Here is a 14039-nt window from a genome sequence, read left to right on the forward strand (position 1 = left end):
TAGCTTGAAGCTACCCCAATATGTTCAGTTTCTTGACTCTCGCCATCCATGAAGTCAATATTTTGAGGTGTTTAAAAAAAAAAAAAAAAAAGACTACAAGAAATTAACCTTTAAAAGAATTCCTCGGTTTACAAACCAAATCTGACAAAAAAATATTTTCATTATAAGAAACCACTCTTGCGCTTTTGCCGTTGTAGAGGTATTCTGTATATTTGTTTTTAGCTTTGCTTTTAAGTACAAGAGTAGGATGCTCAATCAATTTAAACATAAAAGCAGACTTGTTTTTAAATATTTTTTACTTGTGTGCAAAAATGCCTATGGTCTTTTATAGTGTTGTCCAACTTAGCTGGCTAAACACAAAGCACCAATAATCAGAACCACTAAAGCAATTTCCAAGGTGGATAAAGAGAGACCCAGGCTGCCCTTAACTGAGGCCCTCCCTGTATAACAGTTATTCTTTACAGGCAACCTTTCTTCTTTGGGCCATTAAGGATATACATGAACACAACTGATTTTGATACTAAATGTAATTTTGATACTAAAAGTTATGTAACTGAAGATTAATTTATTATTGAAACAGGGATACAAGACATTGTACAATTCAATTTAGAGGGAGTTAAGTAATAATATTTCCATTAATAAATATCCTTTTCTAAAGATGTACTAATCCCAAACATTCAAAATAGAAATATGAACCAAAGAATGTACACCTGAATAAATTTCATTTTACTATTAATTTCCGGCAAGTAAAAAATACACCAGCCTCGTATGTTTATAAAGGAAGAAAGCATTGTTTCAGACGGCTCCCTTTATTCAAATTGATTTTTAAGAACAGCCTACTCTGGCTGGCTATGGAGGGAATAGGTAAGGCAAATCCATACTTTCTGTTTACAACAAAATAATACAAAACTGTAATTTTCTGTGAAAGGTAAACTAACATTCACAAACAGAATATATTTTACAACATTTTTCTTACCATTAAAATTCAGTCACTATATGTGAGCACTGCTTCAGTCAACAGATGTTCTACTTTAACAAGTCTCTTCATCTGTAGTGGGTTTGAGTTCATGTCTCACGTGTTATAACAGAGTATTTCTGAAGGTCAACAGTATATTACTTTCAGGTGATCCAAAATAAAAGTGAAAGTGCTACTTCTAGTCCCAAATGAATATTTTTGGAAATAAAATAACAGCAGTTCTTCAGTGCATTAATATTTCAGGATATCAGTCTTTACTGTCCTTGTGTAGGATACTTTAAGGAAATAAAAAACCGAGATGTAATCTTCCTGGTTGGTGCAATTGAAATCTACTTAAAACGCTCACAACAGGCTCTTCATGAAAGCAAATTTCTCACAAAACAGCATGCTGTTAAAAGTGTGCAACATGAAGGTAACGCCATCATGCTAGCTCATTTGGCAAAACATAGTCCTGTATGGTAAGGCAGGATTTTTATATTTGTGCAATGAAATTCGGCATATGTCCTTCAGCCAAAATGTTTCTTGTTGCCGGCTCAGAGCACATATATACTTTTGTACAAAAACATCTGCCAGTAATCTTCAGAATCACGCCATGTATATGAAGGTGTTGATATCAGATTCATCTCTCTTTATATACTTGTGTTCTATAAGCCATTCTATTTGCTCTTTTATCATTTTCTTCTGTGGCAAAAACATATTTTTCAAAATTTCGACCAGTTCAGTTTGAAGCTGAGCATTAGTAATTTTCTTCCTCATTTTCATTATTTGGATAATAGCCTCCTAGAACAAAATACAGATAATTTAGCATACAAACTATCAATTAAACAGGCATTTTAGAGAGACATGCAGATTTTGCAAAACAAGTTGAAAATTGAGCATGTTACCTGATGATGTAATTTTACTTGGTCGTGGATTAACCCTTCAACAATTCACAACTTAATATAAATAATGCCAGCAAGGATGGAATACAAATTACTTGCATGAGATAGTGAATGAAATTTGTTTATTTTTATTTATTTGTATATGGGTCAAAGAACCTTTACAAAATTACACAATACATATTTGAGCAGTTTTACAAAACAATGCATTATTAAAAACAGAAATTTAAAACACTTTTTTTAATTAAAAGAACAATATATCATTCAAGTAACAGAATCTCTTTTTCAGTTACTTTTAGAAAAGCAACTAAAGCAAAAATGAATGCCTTCTCATTACCTTGCATAAGTCGACTCCAAAGTGAGATCATACAATCTTCATAATTCACATTAATAAATCTTAAAAAAGACTTTGTCCTTTCTTCCCTAAAGAAAGGGCATTCTAAAATCAGATGTTTTAAGGTTTCGTTCTGTTTGGTACATTCAGGGAATCAACAATTAGAAATGCCCTGCTCATCTGTTCCTATTCCCCAATACTTTGTTCGTTCAAGGGTATGATATCGGTTTAACTTGAAACGCATATAATACATTCTAGTTATGTTACACGGAAACATCATAAAGGTAGTCACTACACCCATCTCTTTTCTGTGGAAATTTTGCATATTCCTTGTATGTGCTCAAAGTAGCAATTTCATCAATGGTTTTACACCAATCAATCTGAAATAGCTTTTGTTTCACATAATTTGGATGCCTATACAAGTCATCGCTATCAACACTCAAGCTCGTTAGAGTTTTATCCATGGTTACGTAACAGCTGGTAATAGAACTAGAGGAGCAACCCTTTTTGAAATCAAAGAAATCTTGATAGATTGAATTATCGGGACAATTCAGAATTTTGGAGTAATTGGATAAAGCGCACCATGTAAGCCTGGTGGATAAGGAAATAAGACCCATCTCGTGTCTGATAATGCAGTTGGGAATGGATAAAGACAGGCACAGAGCTTTTTTGACCATGCTGCCCTGTAATGAGTCCAATTCTTTAAGCAGGCTACCAGGACAAATACCCAATGCATACAGAAGAATTGGTTCCACTTTCAATGTAAAGAATTCAAGAAGCGGTTGGATTGAGAATTTGCAGAGTTTCAAAAAAATTAATTTCATTTGACTCAATAGAGGTCTCACTTTTTGCTTTAAGTAATATACCCATGAATTATTAGTAGTTACATTACTCAGTCGGTAACCCAAATAAATTGTTTATTTTAGTTCAAGTATGGGGATATCTCCAACGCTCCATCTAAATTTCTTAAGCTTTTTGCAAGATTGGAAGATCATAACATGGGTCTTGGATGGATTGGGTATAAGATTATGATTATAGGCGAACCTTGAGAATATGTTCAATTTAGATTGAAGACCAGCTAGAGTTAAGTAAAAAAAAAAATTAAGTCGTATGCAAAGGCTAGCCAGTGTAGTCTAAGTGAGCAGAGCCTTCCAGGATATGTGGTAGCTGATTCCCAAAGTTTGTCTATATCTGTAAGACACAGGTTGAAAAGCAAGGCTGCAAAATTGCAGCCTTGCTTTAATCCAAGATGGAGAGGAACAGATTCAGTTAGAGATCCACCCCTAGGTCAAACGAATTCTGCATGATGTGTTGGTATGAAATTTGGTTATCCAGTATATAAAATACTCTGGAATTCCAAACTTACGCATTTTGTTCCATAGAACATGACGCACAACTGAATAAAATGCAGAAGACATGTCGATAGAGGCAATGTAGAAGGTACCAAGTTCCTTTCTTTTAACTCCAGCAATCAGATGGGCCATTATTGTGGCGTTTAGGGTTGTTCCCATCTGCCACCTAAATCCAACTCGACATTTTGAGTAGATTTTATGGGTAGTTAGATATTTTTCTAAGTCATAGATGACTAAAATAGAGAAAACCTTTACAGCTGCATCTGTCAAAGATATGGGTCGATAATTCTCTGGTAAACTGGAATCACCCTTTTTATAGAGGGGTATGAATGAGAAGAGAGGTGACCCAAGACGTTGGAATATTACCTCTTTGAAGGATACTGTCAAATTTAATCTTTAGGATCTTACTCCAAAAGATAGGGTCGGATCTATATACACAAGATGGAATCCCATCAGGGCCTGGAGCACGGGAATTAGACAATTTTTTGATGGCCCACATGATGTCATACGTGGACCAAACAAAATGAGTAGAGGGAGAATGGGGATCTATGTCATCATTTAGATTGACAAAGCGGGCTGGTATCAAGTATTTTTCCTTAACTTAGGATAACCATGTTTCGGCTTTTATTTCACACTTGTCTAATCTGTCTGGCGCATTTCCCCTTTTCAGCGCAGTCCAAATGTCACGTGAATTGCGACAACAAATAGCTTTGATCATTTTACAATTTTGCTCATTGTATTGCTAGAGATGAACACCTTTAATTTTGAATTTATATTAAAGGACAATATGCTTCTTTTTTAACATATGTTGCAAAACCGGTAAGTCCCCATTTCTAATCTTCTAATGTCTCGATTTTTTGATCTTTTTAACATTTTGATTTTGTAGTTGAATCTATGTTTGTGGGTAGACTCAAAGGTATTTTGGTTCTGTATTGGTTAAGAGCATCTTCAATGCAATCATTAATAACTAAATTCAGGTAATCAATAGAGTATGAGTTAGTAGAATCCCAACTAGTCAAGCCTTTAAGTTGATTTTGCACCCGCTCTGCTAACTTCCTGCATAAAGTGGGATTCCATCTGAAGGAAATGTTATCCCTTTTAATTTCAATCGGGAGTAAACGGGTGTTAGAATGCCATTGGTCGGTATCAATTGAAGTGGTAAGAACAATAGGGGCATGAGCGCTGGGATTAATGTCCCCGATTTTGGCAGAGTCATTTCTAGATAGTAATGAATCAGAGACAAAAAAAATCAATCACAGAACCAATTTTACCTCTTTTCCAGGTATGAACATTAGAGGACTGACTGAATTTGATAAATGACATACCCCAATTCTCAAAGTAATCACAGAATTCTGCTCCTCTTTTCCGACTATTTGAATTACGTTGATTACAAACAACATGGTTTAAGAGCAGTCCATTACATTGGGAATTAAAGTCCCCGCCTACAATAGTCTCATAGTTAAAATAAATGGTTGAGGCTTGCTCAAAACAGTAATCTAGATCATCGAAGATATCCACAATAGAATATTTCAAGGGATTCCAATACACATTAATTATTAGGATTGCATTTGTCCCGTACTTATCGAGACACAGAATTACTGCTAAAACATGAATAGATGAATACACCAAAGTTATCTTACAAACAACGGCATTATTAATTGAGATAGCTAGGCCACCAAAAGGCCTGCCTCCAACACCTTTAGAGGCAGGAGAGCAGAATGAATGGTAATCTGGGACAACTAATGGGTCCATTTTCATTGTTTCTTGAAACAGAAAAATTGTTGGTAGTTTTGCAAGCGTAGAAAGCCAAATAGGAATGTTGCTAAACCCACACGAGTTCCATGAAAGAACAGACTTCTCCTTGATTTATGAAGTGGGCAAGTCAGGGTTTCCGGCAAATATGGTTTTTAGCAATGGTTCCAACCATGCCATTTCACTATTGGTACGGGCGATTGTCAAAAGTTGATATACACAAAATGGATCATTTTTAGCACTAGTTGTCGAATCACCATTCATTTTCTGCTCATTTGGGTTACAGCGCTGATTAGCATATAAAAATGAATCTGCCAATTTTTCATCATTAAATGTAAGCAATGTGAATCCCATTTCAAGAAGTTCTCTTCTGTATGACCAAATGAGTTTCAGCATGTGTTCTGAGAACAGATGACATGTCATACGAAAGTTATTAGTTGGAGCTAAAGCGACGTGATCTATATTGCTAGATGATATAATTCTCAATGATGGAATTACATAGAGAAGATTTAAAAGATATTTTCTGTTTATTCGAGCGCCACGTAACATTTCCTGCTTGCTTTCAAGCCCTATCATGTTAATGCGTTTTTTGTTCTTAGCATTAGAGCATGACGGTCTATCATCATTGGTGTTATCATTTGCAAGCAGGGTAATGCCTGAGGGGACAGCATCGGTCAGGTCTTTTTGGTCAGGCATTTGATCGTTGAGATTTAGAATGCTTTTTATGTCCGTTTGATTTTTACTAATGAAACCAACATCTGGTCCGACAGACTCATGTTGAGTAACAGATTGGGCATTAGCAAGCAATGAGTGTAAAGAGTCGAGATGCCCATTAGATTAATTCCCAGAAGCTTGTGTATTTAGAAGCCGATTGATTATTTCGATTGGAGGAATGCCAGCTGCGAACGCATTACGCATAGACTCTTGCATGTTTGAAACAGTAAGATTACTGCTCTGCGATGGTGGTTTGTCTATTTCTTGTATAATGCAAACAGATTCACCAGTTAGACTCATTCTGTGCGGGAGTCTTACCATTAGAGGAATTATTAGGTAATATAGTAAGCTTTCCTCTTCCATTTAGGGTAATAGGTACATTGATAGAGTTCATAGCTTGAGCATTCACTGAGTTTTTTAGTAATGTTTCCGAATAGAGCAAGGAAGCCTTTTTAGCCGTTCCACCAATAGACTGATTGGATGCTTTATTTAGATCTGTTGAGAGAAAGTGTAGATCTGTTAGAAGTTTTTTTCCTAACAGCACTTTGAAAGTAGTTGGGAAGTATTTTTTGAGTTTTAAGTACTTCCCCTTCAATAACACTTTTATTATCTGAGCCAGACTTTAAATCAGGTTTGGATGAGGTATCCGCTGGTTCTGCATGTACCTCGGCCAAAACTTCTCTAGGATTGCCGCGAGGAATTGCTATTAATTTATCTTCCTTTATCTTAGCCTCATCTTTGCGGTCAGCGCCCAGATGCGATTGACATTCCACGGAAAGCTGTGCTACGTCAATCGCATCCTCACTACCACTGTTCGGGATCACCAGGTTTTCTTTTTTGGATTTTTTTTTTTATTGTTCCATTGGCTGATCTACTTTTTTTTCCCCACACGTTTTACGCAGCGTTTTTGCAGAATCTTCTGGATGAGTAACCTATATATTCAGATTCACATTCTGCAGAATCTGTGGACTGTTTCTGTTCATCAATGAGTTTAAGTAGAACTGAGGGGTTATCAGCCGGTTTCGCCCTTTTTTCTGGTGAGGAATTAGGGTTAGATGGATCAAGCTTATTCCTAAGATCGACTAGGGCGGAATTGATAGTCGCTAGTTCACCTCGTAATAACACAATTTCATTTGATGGTTCAGTAACAGGGCCCGCTGGGTTAACCGGATAGGATTCTATAGTCTGAGTACTTTGTTGATGTATGATCTTAATCTTGGCCTCTATGGGAGTCATTGACTGTCTAGAGCAAGAATGAATCCTTCCATCCTATTCACCTTGAAATCGATCTCATTCATGGTATGTTTAATGTCTCAGTTATAAATGGGTGACATCGTACCCTTGGTCTAGCAAATCAAGGATTCTTCTTATTACTGGAAAAGTAAAGGGTTCTTGGTATTTGGGGGTGAGTCACTGCCATTGTTCTGGGAATATGGAATACCGGGATCAGGACTTAATGGAAGAACAGAATAGGAAGCCACACCACAATTACTGATATTTGCCCTAGATATTGGCGGGGTGGCATTGGATGGCAGATGAGCATCATTACCAAATAAGTTTTCTTGTGGGTCATGATTTCTGGGAATAAGTGGAGTCAACAGACCAATGAATAGTCTAATACGAGAATCCAGGCCAGCCAATGCTTTGATATCAAAATCGCTATTACGCAAGTTTCCTTCCTTGGCTGAACCTGGAGACACGATAGTTGATGTATTAGGTATCATGTCCTGTGTTTCAGAGTTGGTGTTGCCAGCATCAACATCACAGTTTAGTGAGGATATGAAACATTTCTCAATCTCGGTCTCATTACTAATACTAGTGGGCTGCGCCATGCCTGAACACTTACTTCTGACACCATTTGCCATCTTTTAATTATGTTAAATGGCAGTATAAGAGCCTAGAGCTTTGCAATTAACAGTTTTCGGTGTGTATTAATGAGTTCAGAAGGATATTTTTGGGCTACCAAACGCTGTTACATACACTCAAAAATTTCACGGATACTGTTCCTACCTTGATGCTGATCGAGTAAAGCGGCATGGAGGGTTAGCGAACAAGATAAGGAATTACATTTTTGTTTTGCACACCCTCACAGCCGAACAGCCAAACAGCCTGTAACACTTGCAGGCACTTGCGGCGCCGGTGCATGGCTATTTTGAAAGAATGTGCACCAATCCCAATAGGAAGGGGGAGGGGCAGCGGGCAGCAGGTAGCGCCGGGGATTATGGCTGCAAAGAAAAAGGTAGGTAGTGAGTAAAGCTGGAGAAAGACCGGCAACACAAACAGAAAACAGACTCCAGGACACTGACTCCAGTGGGCAAGACACAATAGTGGGACCAAAACAAAGTTATTTACTTAATGCAATCCCAAAACGGCACGTTTCGAGTTGAAAACACTTCCTCTTGATGACGACACGCAGCAAAGACGGTAGATTCACCAGTCAGTCCAGGAGGTTAGACCGGCAGAGTCTGCAGCCAAACAGCCTGTAACACCTGCAGGCACTTGCGGTGCGCACGGTGCGCGCGCATGGCTATTTTGAAAGAATGTGCACCAATCCCAATAGGAAGGGGGAGGGCCAGCAGGCAGCGCCGGGGATTATGGTTAATGCAGTCCCAAAACAGCACGTTTCGAGTTGAAACCACTTCCTCTTGCCGACGACACGCAGCAAAGATGGTAGATTCAGCAGTCAGTCCAGGAGGTTAGACCAGCAGAGTCTGCAGCCAAACAGCCTTTAACACTGAATGAATTAGTCCTTCCGCACCTTAGATACGCCGTGACTTCAGTTATTACTTTTTCCCTTCTGCACCTGAGCGAACTTTGTGCATAATAGTTTGAGACATTCACAAGCCACAAACCGGGATGGTGGTGAGGAATACATGGGAGGAAGGACTTATCCATCTGAAAGAACATTACAGTAGGTAAGCAATCAGTTCTTCTAATGGATTCCTTCCTTTCACAGATTCCTCATCTCAGATAGACTCCCAAATGAACAGACCATAGAGGAGGGAAGAAAGTGAGAACCACAGCCTGCAAAAGGAAGCTCTGTAGTAGGGCCCAACCAAAGCAGGCACCCGGACCGGACAAATAGTCCAGGCAACAGTGTCTGGCAAATATGCACAGGAAAGCCCACTTGGTCACCTGACAGATGCCCTTAGATCAAAAGACCCCTCTGAAAAGTAGCGGTGACCACCACATAATTGGTGGAAAGCGCCACAGGCACCCGTTTTCCTGGCTGGGTCATGGCATCATACAATTCAGAGGACAATCCATCTGGCCAGAGGCTGCTCTGCAACCCCCCTGCCCTTTCGACCGCCAGCAAAGACAACCAGCATGTCATCCTTCCTGATGTCCCTCATAGTAGATAAGACCTATTAGGGTACAGGCAGTAAACTCTCTTCTCCACCTTAAATGGATGAGGTGGAGAGTACAACACAGGAAGTAGAATCTTCTGAGATGCAATTTCGACACCATCTTGAGAAGGTCAAGCTCATGCTCAATACGAGTTCTTTTTAGAGCAAACTAGACAAAGGATGAACTGAAAGAGCCTGGGACTCACTCTGCTAGAGGCATAAGTGATGGAAACCTGGACAATCAGCTTAAGGGTGAGTTTTGAGGCGGTTTTTGTACCAACTAACCATAGCGGAGCGGGGAGACCTAAAACACCAGGCAAGAAAGGGAAGTCAAAAGTCTCTTAAATGTGCAAAGTGTGGCCAGAGCGACTAGGCTTAACCCTCAGGTAGGGGTAGTAGCTCGACAGAGGTACAATTAGTCCACACACAGCTACAGAAAATACTCTACCCAAATATACTAAAACATGTATACACCCGTCAAACTATCAGTTCATATAAGTACTTTTATAATTACTACACTGTTTTAAAAGATGCCAGGATATAAAACAAGCATTGGCAATGCCAACTGTTTGGGATTTTGTGTAGTGTGATGAATCCCCGGATGAAGTCACTACTGGTGGCAAGGCCGCTACATGATATTCCCCTCGAAGGTGGTACTCAACAGGTGGATCTCATGGGGAGGGAAACATCCTATGGGATTAGTGACGACCTGGGGACAACATGGTATCCCCATAGCCGACCTAACCTTAACACACCTTCCTATCCCCCTCCCACCAACACCTTACCTAGTGTACCCATGTACCTTTGCCATATCAGTTATGTAGAAAGTACTGGGACGAGGAAGAGTTTAGACTCCAAAAGGGGCTTGTATCCCCTACGTACTGAGACGAGGGAGGGACCAACTGACCTACAGGGAGTTCGCAAGATCAGTAGTTGGAATGAGGAAAAAGTGTGCAAGTATGAAGAACAACCTCAGAAACCATTGTGAGTGGTCTTGTCTACACAGACTTGTTTAAGGTCAGAACATACCTGAAATTTGGAGAATGAGGGGAATTTGGAGAAAGAGGCAAATTTGGAGAAAGAGGCAAATTTGGAGAGAGCGAGAGAGAGAGAGAGAGAGAGAGAGACTCCCTCGAGGAACCTGAAGGTTTTTGAGCCACTGGAGGAACAGGGAAGCCAAAAGTGCAACAAACGGGACGCTTGCCCGCTGGCACCGGCATCCCTAGCAGGTCTACCTCTGTTAAGCAGCAAAAGGAACCCAGAGCCCAGGCGACCAGCTGGATGCTGGAGCATGTCATCAATGCGGAGCACGCCGCTCAAAAGGAGGAAGCTGTTGCAGAAACCACCACTGAGCCGAGGGAGAGAAGAATGTGCCAGAGCGGGGGACGAGAGACCCAGAAGTAGCAAATGAAGAATCGTGAGCAGCGAGAGAAGAGTTGGAAAACCGCAACTCTTGCTGGGAACCCCGAGGGACCTTACCACACTGAGACAGAGGTCTGGGAAACAAGGGCTGCCTCCGCGGTCATCCCTACAGTAACAGTACCTGGCAGGATAGTGAACCAGGTAGGCTGTGAAGTTGTTGAACGTTCTACAAAGAACCAAGAGTAGGGTGTCATTCTCTTGGAGTTGGGAACAACTGGAAAGAAACCAGGGGAAGAGAGAAATACCCTCTGGTGTTGTTGAACATGGTACAAAGAAAGCAGGGGAAGATAGAAATACCCTCTGGTGGTGTTGAACATTGCATAAAGAGAAGCAAGTCCTTCTCTAGGTACTGCGAAAGCTGGAAAGAAACCAGGGGAAGAGAGAAATACCCACTGGTGTTGTTGAGCATCGTATAAAGAGCCAGGAGAAGGGAGTAATTTGCTTGGCACAGTGACATGGACAAACAGACCAAGAGAGGAAAGGTACTTGTCCTGGCATTGAGATAACTTGAGAAAGGCCAACGTGAAGAGAGTCATCCTCCTAAAACTGTGGAGCCACAAGATTTTTGTTCAGAGTTCCTTGCTGGAAACCCCAACCTAAGGAACTCTTTTTGAAGCTTTATTTGCACTTTGAGAACACTTGAGTTCTACATCTTCCTGAATCGAAATGTGGCTGTGGTCCAGAAGAAGGTACCCATTCTTCTGGACCAAGAAGACCATCCCCCTTCTCCTTTGTTATGTTTCAAGTGTAAGAGCTGGAAATAGGTTTTGGACACAGGACAGTGAACTCTTTTGCTTTAGACTGACATCCTGCCAGATTCCTCAGTGTTAGTTGAGGCAGGGTAACCCCTCTTTGGGTCAGGCAGATATTTCTCTTTTATTTTCTCACTGATAACAGTCTATAGCCAAAAGCATGCCACTTGTGTGTCAGTCTCCTACTTCTACAGCCTTACAGTAGGCATGGGCAAAGCACTTACCAGGCAGTGCTATCAACTGGCCATTGATGGTAGCAGGTGACAAAATGGTGCGATTACCGGGGCATCTATTAGAAGTGCCTGGCAAATGCTTACTACTTATACACAACCCAAAACTGTTTACTTTGCCAATTGTTTTAAATTGGACTTCAGTGAAGGGGACACATATTGCTTATAAATCGAGTTGCTGAAAGCTGACCTGGTTAAGACATTTGTATTATACCAGTAGTGCGTTTACAGCTTCAATTAATTCATTAACTCTCAGAAGACGGTTTTGAAAATATACTGGCAGGCACGTCAAGCACAAAGTTTTATGGTAAAGCTTGATTAAAGTGAGCTCAAAGAGTTCCCATGAGACAGTGTTTTGGGGTGGGAATGGCCATAAGGATTACCATGGCCACGGGCAAACAACACCTACAAGCTTTGTATCCGTCCTCATATGCCATTTCTCCCCATCTGTAATGTAATGCAATGCAATAGTTTGGGCGACACTTAATAGCACAAACTAAAAAGAAAGTAATGCATATACAAGGGCTATCCTAACTCCAATGTGTTTATGTGGGCCCTTTCTCTGAGTGGAGTACCAAACCTAAATTACTATAACTGACTATGGCTACTCCTCTAGGTGAGGATGGCAAATTTGGCAAACTCACCAGAGGATGGGCAGGATAATTTGATCATGCACCATTCACGTCACAAAGAGTGGAGCCATAGTATTTGCTTGATCCATATGTTTTGTGAAAGAACTGGAGGTATCCTTGAAGCATGTAAAATTATGTTCTTAATGTCTAGGCACCCCTATGGACCACTCCTAATTTCTTGGCCGGCCCCCAAATGTCACCCCATTCGCCCTATATTTTACACTGATGGTGAACGGAGGAAAGGGCGGTATTTTTCTTCTGTTCTTAGATCCAACTGTAAACAAAAGTCCAGGAACTTGGTTTAGGGTCTCTAAGGCTGCAAGTACATTATTGGATTCAACTGGAAAGGTGGGTATGGTGGATAGATGGTGTATTAAACATCCCAGATATCTAGATTGTAAATTCTATCACTCGCCCCAATCCACGTACTCCAGACTACATTGTTGGTTTGCATAAGACTTATGGCTGCCAAGTATTGTTGACTTTATTATTCATCCAATAATTAATTCAGGTTATCAAACTAACTGCTCTGTATGGTTGTTAGATTGACCTCTACCCCCATAGGCTGCCCCTTAGGTGACGGTTGAATTTATCTATTTTACAATATGAGAGTATTAGAATGACCACATCAGAAGCCATAGAATCATTTTGGTTCATTAAGTAGAACTATGAAGTAACACATACAAAGCGTTGAGACAACCTAAAAGCTTTCCGGAGAAGTCAATAATGGGCCTCATTATGAGTCCGGTGGTAGCCAAGCCGGTAACAATGGGCAATTACTGGGGCATTCCAGCCCCGCCGGATCCGGTAATTCCCCTTTGCCGGGTGCCGGTAATAATTACTCCCCATTCCCATTTGAGCCGCATAGGGCTCAATGGGAATGGGGAGGTCGGCTGCACCGGCACCATTCATGAATGGTGCCGGTGCATCCGACATGGTCTGCTCGCGGGTAACCATGGTTTGCCGGTCTGGTAACAACGGTACCGTCAAGCTTACCGGAACCGTTGTTAACAGACTGGCAACCTTATAATGAGGCCCAATAAAGGTTCCTACAGGAATTTAAACTAAAAAGATTTCAGGTTAAGGATTCAGAATTACTGGTGAAAATATCGATTCTTGAATGATGGCATAAGCAATCGGGTCCTCTTGGGTGTGGAGACAAATGGATGAAACCGAAACCCAATAAAAGGAAGTTTTGAGTGTAAAGAGGTGAAATTCGTCAACGCCTAATCATATTTTGAAGAAAATGATTGACCAACATATAGGCTGGCCTGCTCGGTGAGAGTGTGGCAACAGAAAGCAAATGACTTACCTTTGGTAATGTTTTTTCTGGTGGATACATTGATTACTCCTGCAGAGTACTCAACTTTGAAAGTTCTTCCTTGTACAGCCTGCTCTGGAAAGGTTTTCTTCAGCCACCAAGTGGCGAAGCACAGCACAATGTCCAGCCCTGTCAAGCCTACTTTCCAACATGTGCCGGAAGGGATGCCATGGGTACATATAAATCATGCCTATTAGCGCCATCTTCGTCATTTTTACCCACATATGCAGGACACTGCGAGCGATATCAAACAAGGTATTGGATACTACAGTACGGGAATGAATTGCACAATTTCCAATCAAAGAGATCTAATTAAGAGGCATCAGACA

General features: G+C 40.6%; 1 protein-coding gene across 1 annotated transcript in view; it reads right to left on the minus strand.

Annotated features, from left to right (window-relative positions):
- Nucleotides 1-790: 790 nt before the first annotated feature.
- CUL5 (cullin 5) overlaps nt 791-14039 on the minus strand; it is a 1916374-nt gene continuing 1903125 nt past the window's right edge. The window contains exon 19 of the mRNA XM_069640617.1: nt 791-1756. Coding sequence (XP_069496718.1) covers nt 1562-1756 — 195 coding nt within the window. The 3' untranslated portion in view covers nt 791-1561. The remainder of the gene's footprint in view (nt 1757-14039) is intronic.

Source organism: Ambystoma mexicanum, chromosome 7q (assembly GCF_040938575.1).
Source record: "Ambystoma mexicanum isolate Mex_15411 chromosome 7q, UKY_AmexF1_1, whole genome shotgun sequence".
NCBI classification, from domain to species: Eukaryota; Metazoa; Chordata; class Amphibia; order Caudata; family Ambystomatidae; genus Ambystoma; species Ambystoma mexicanum.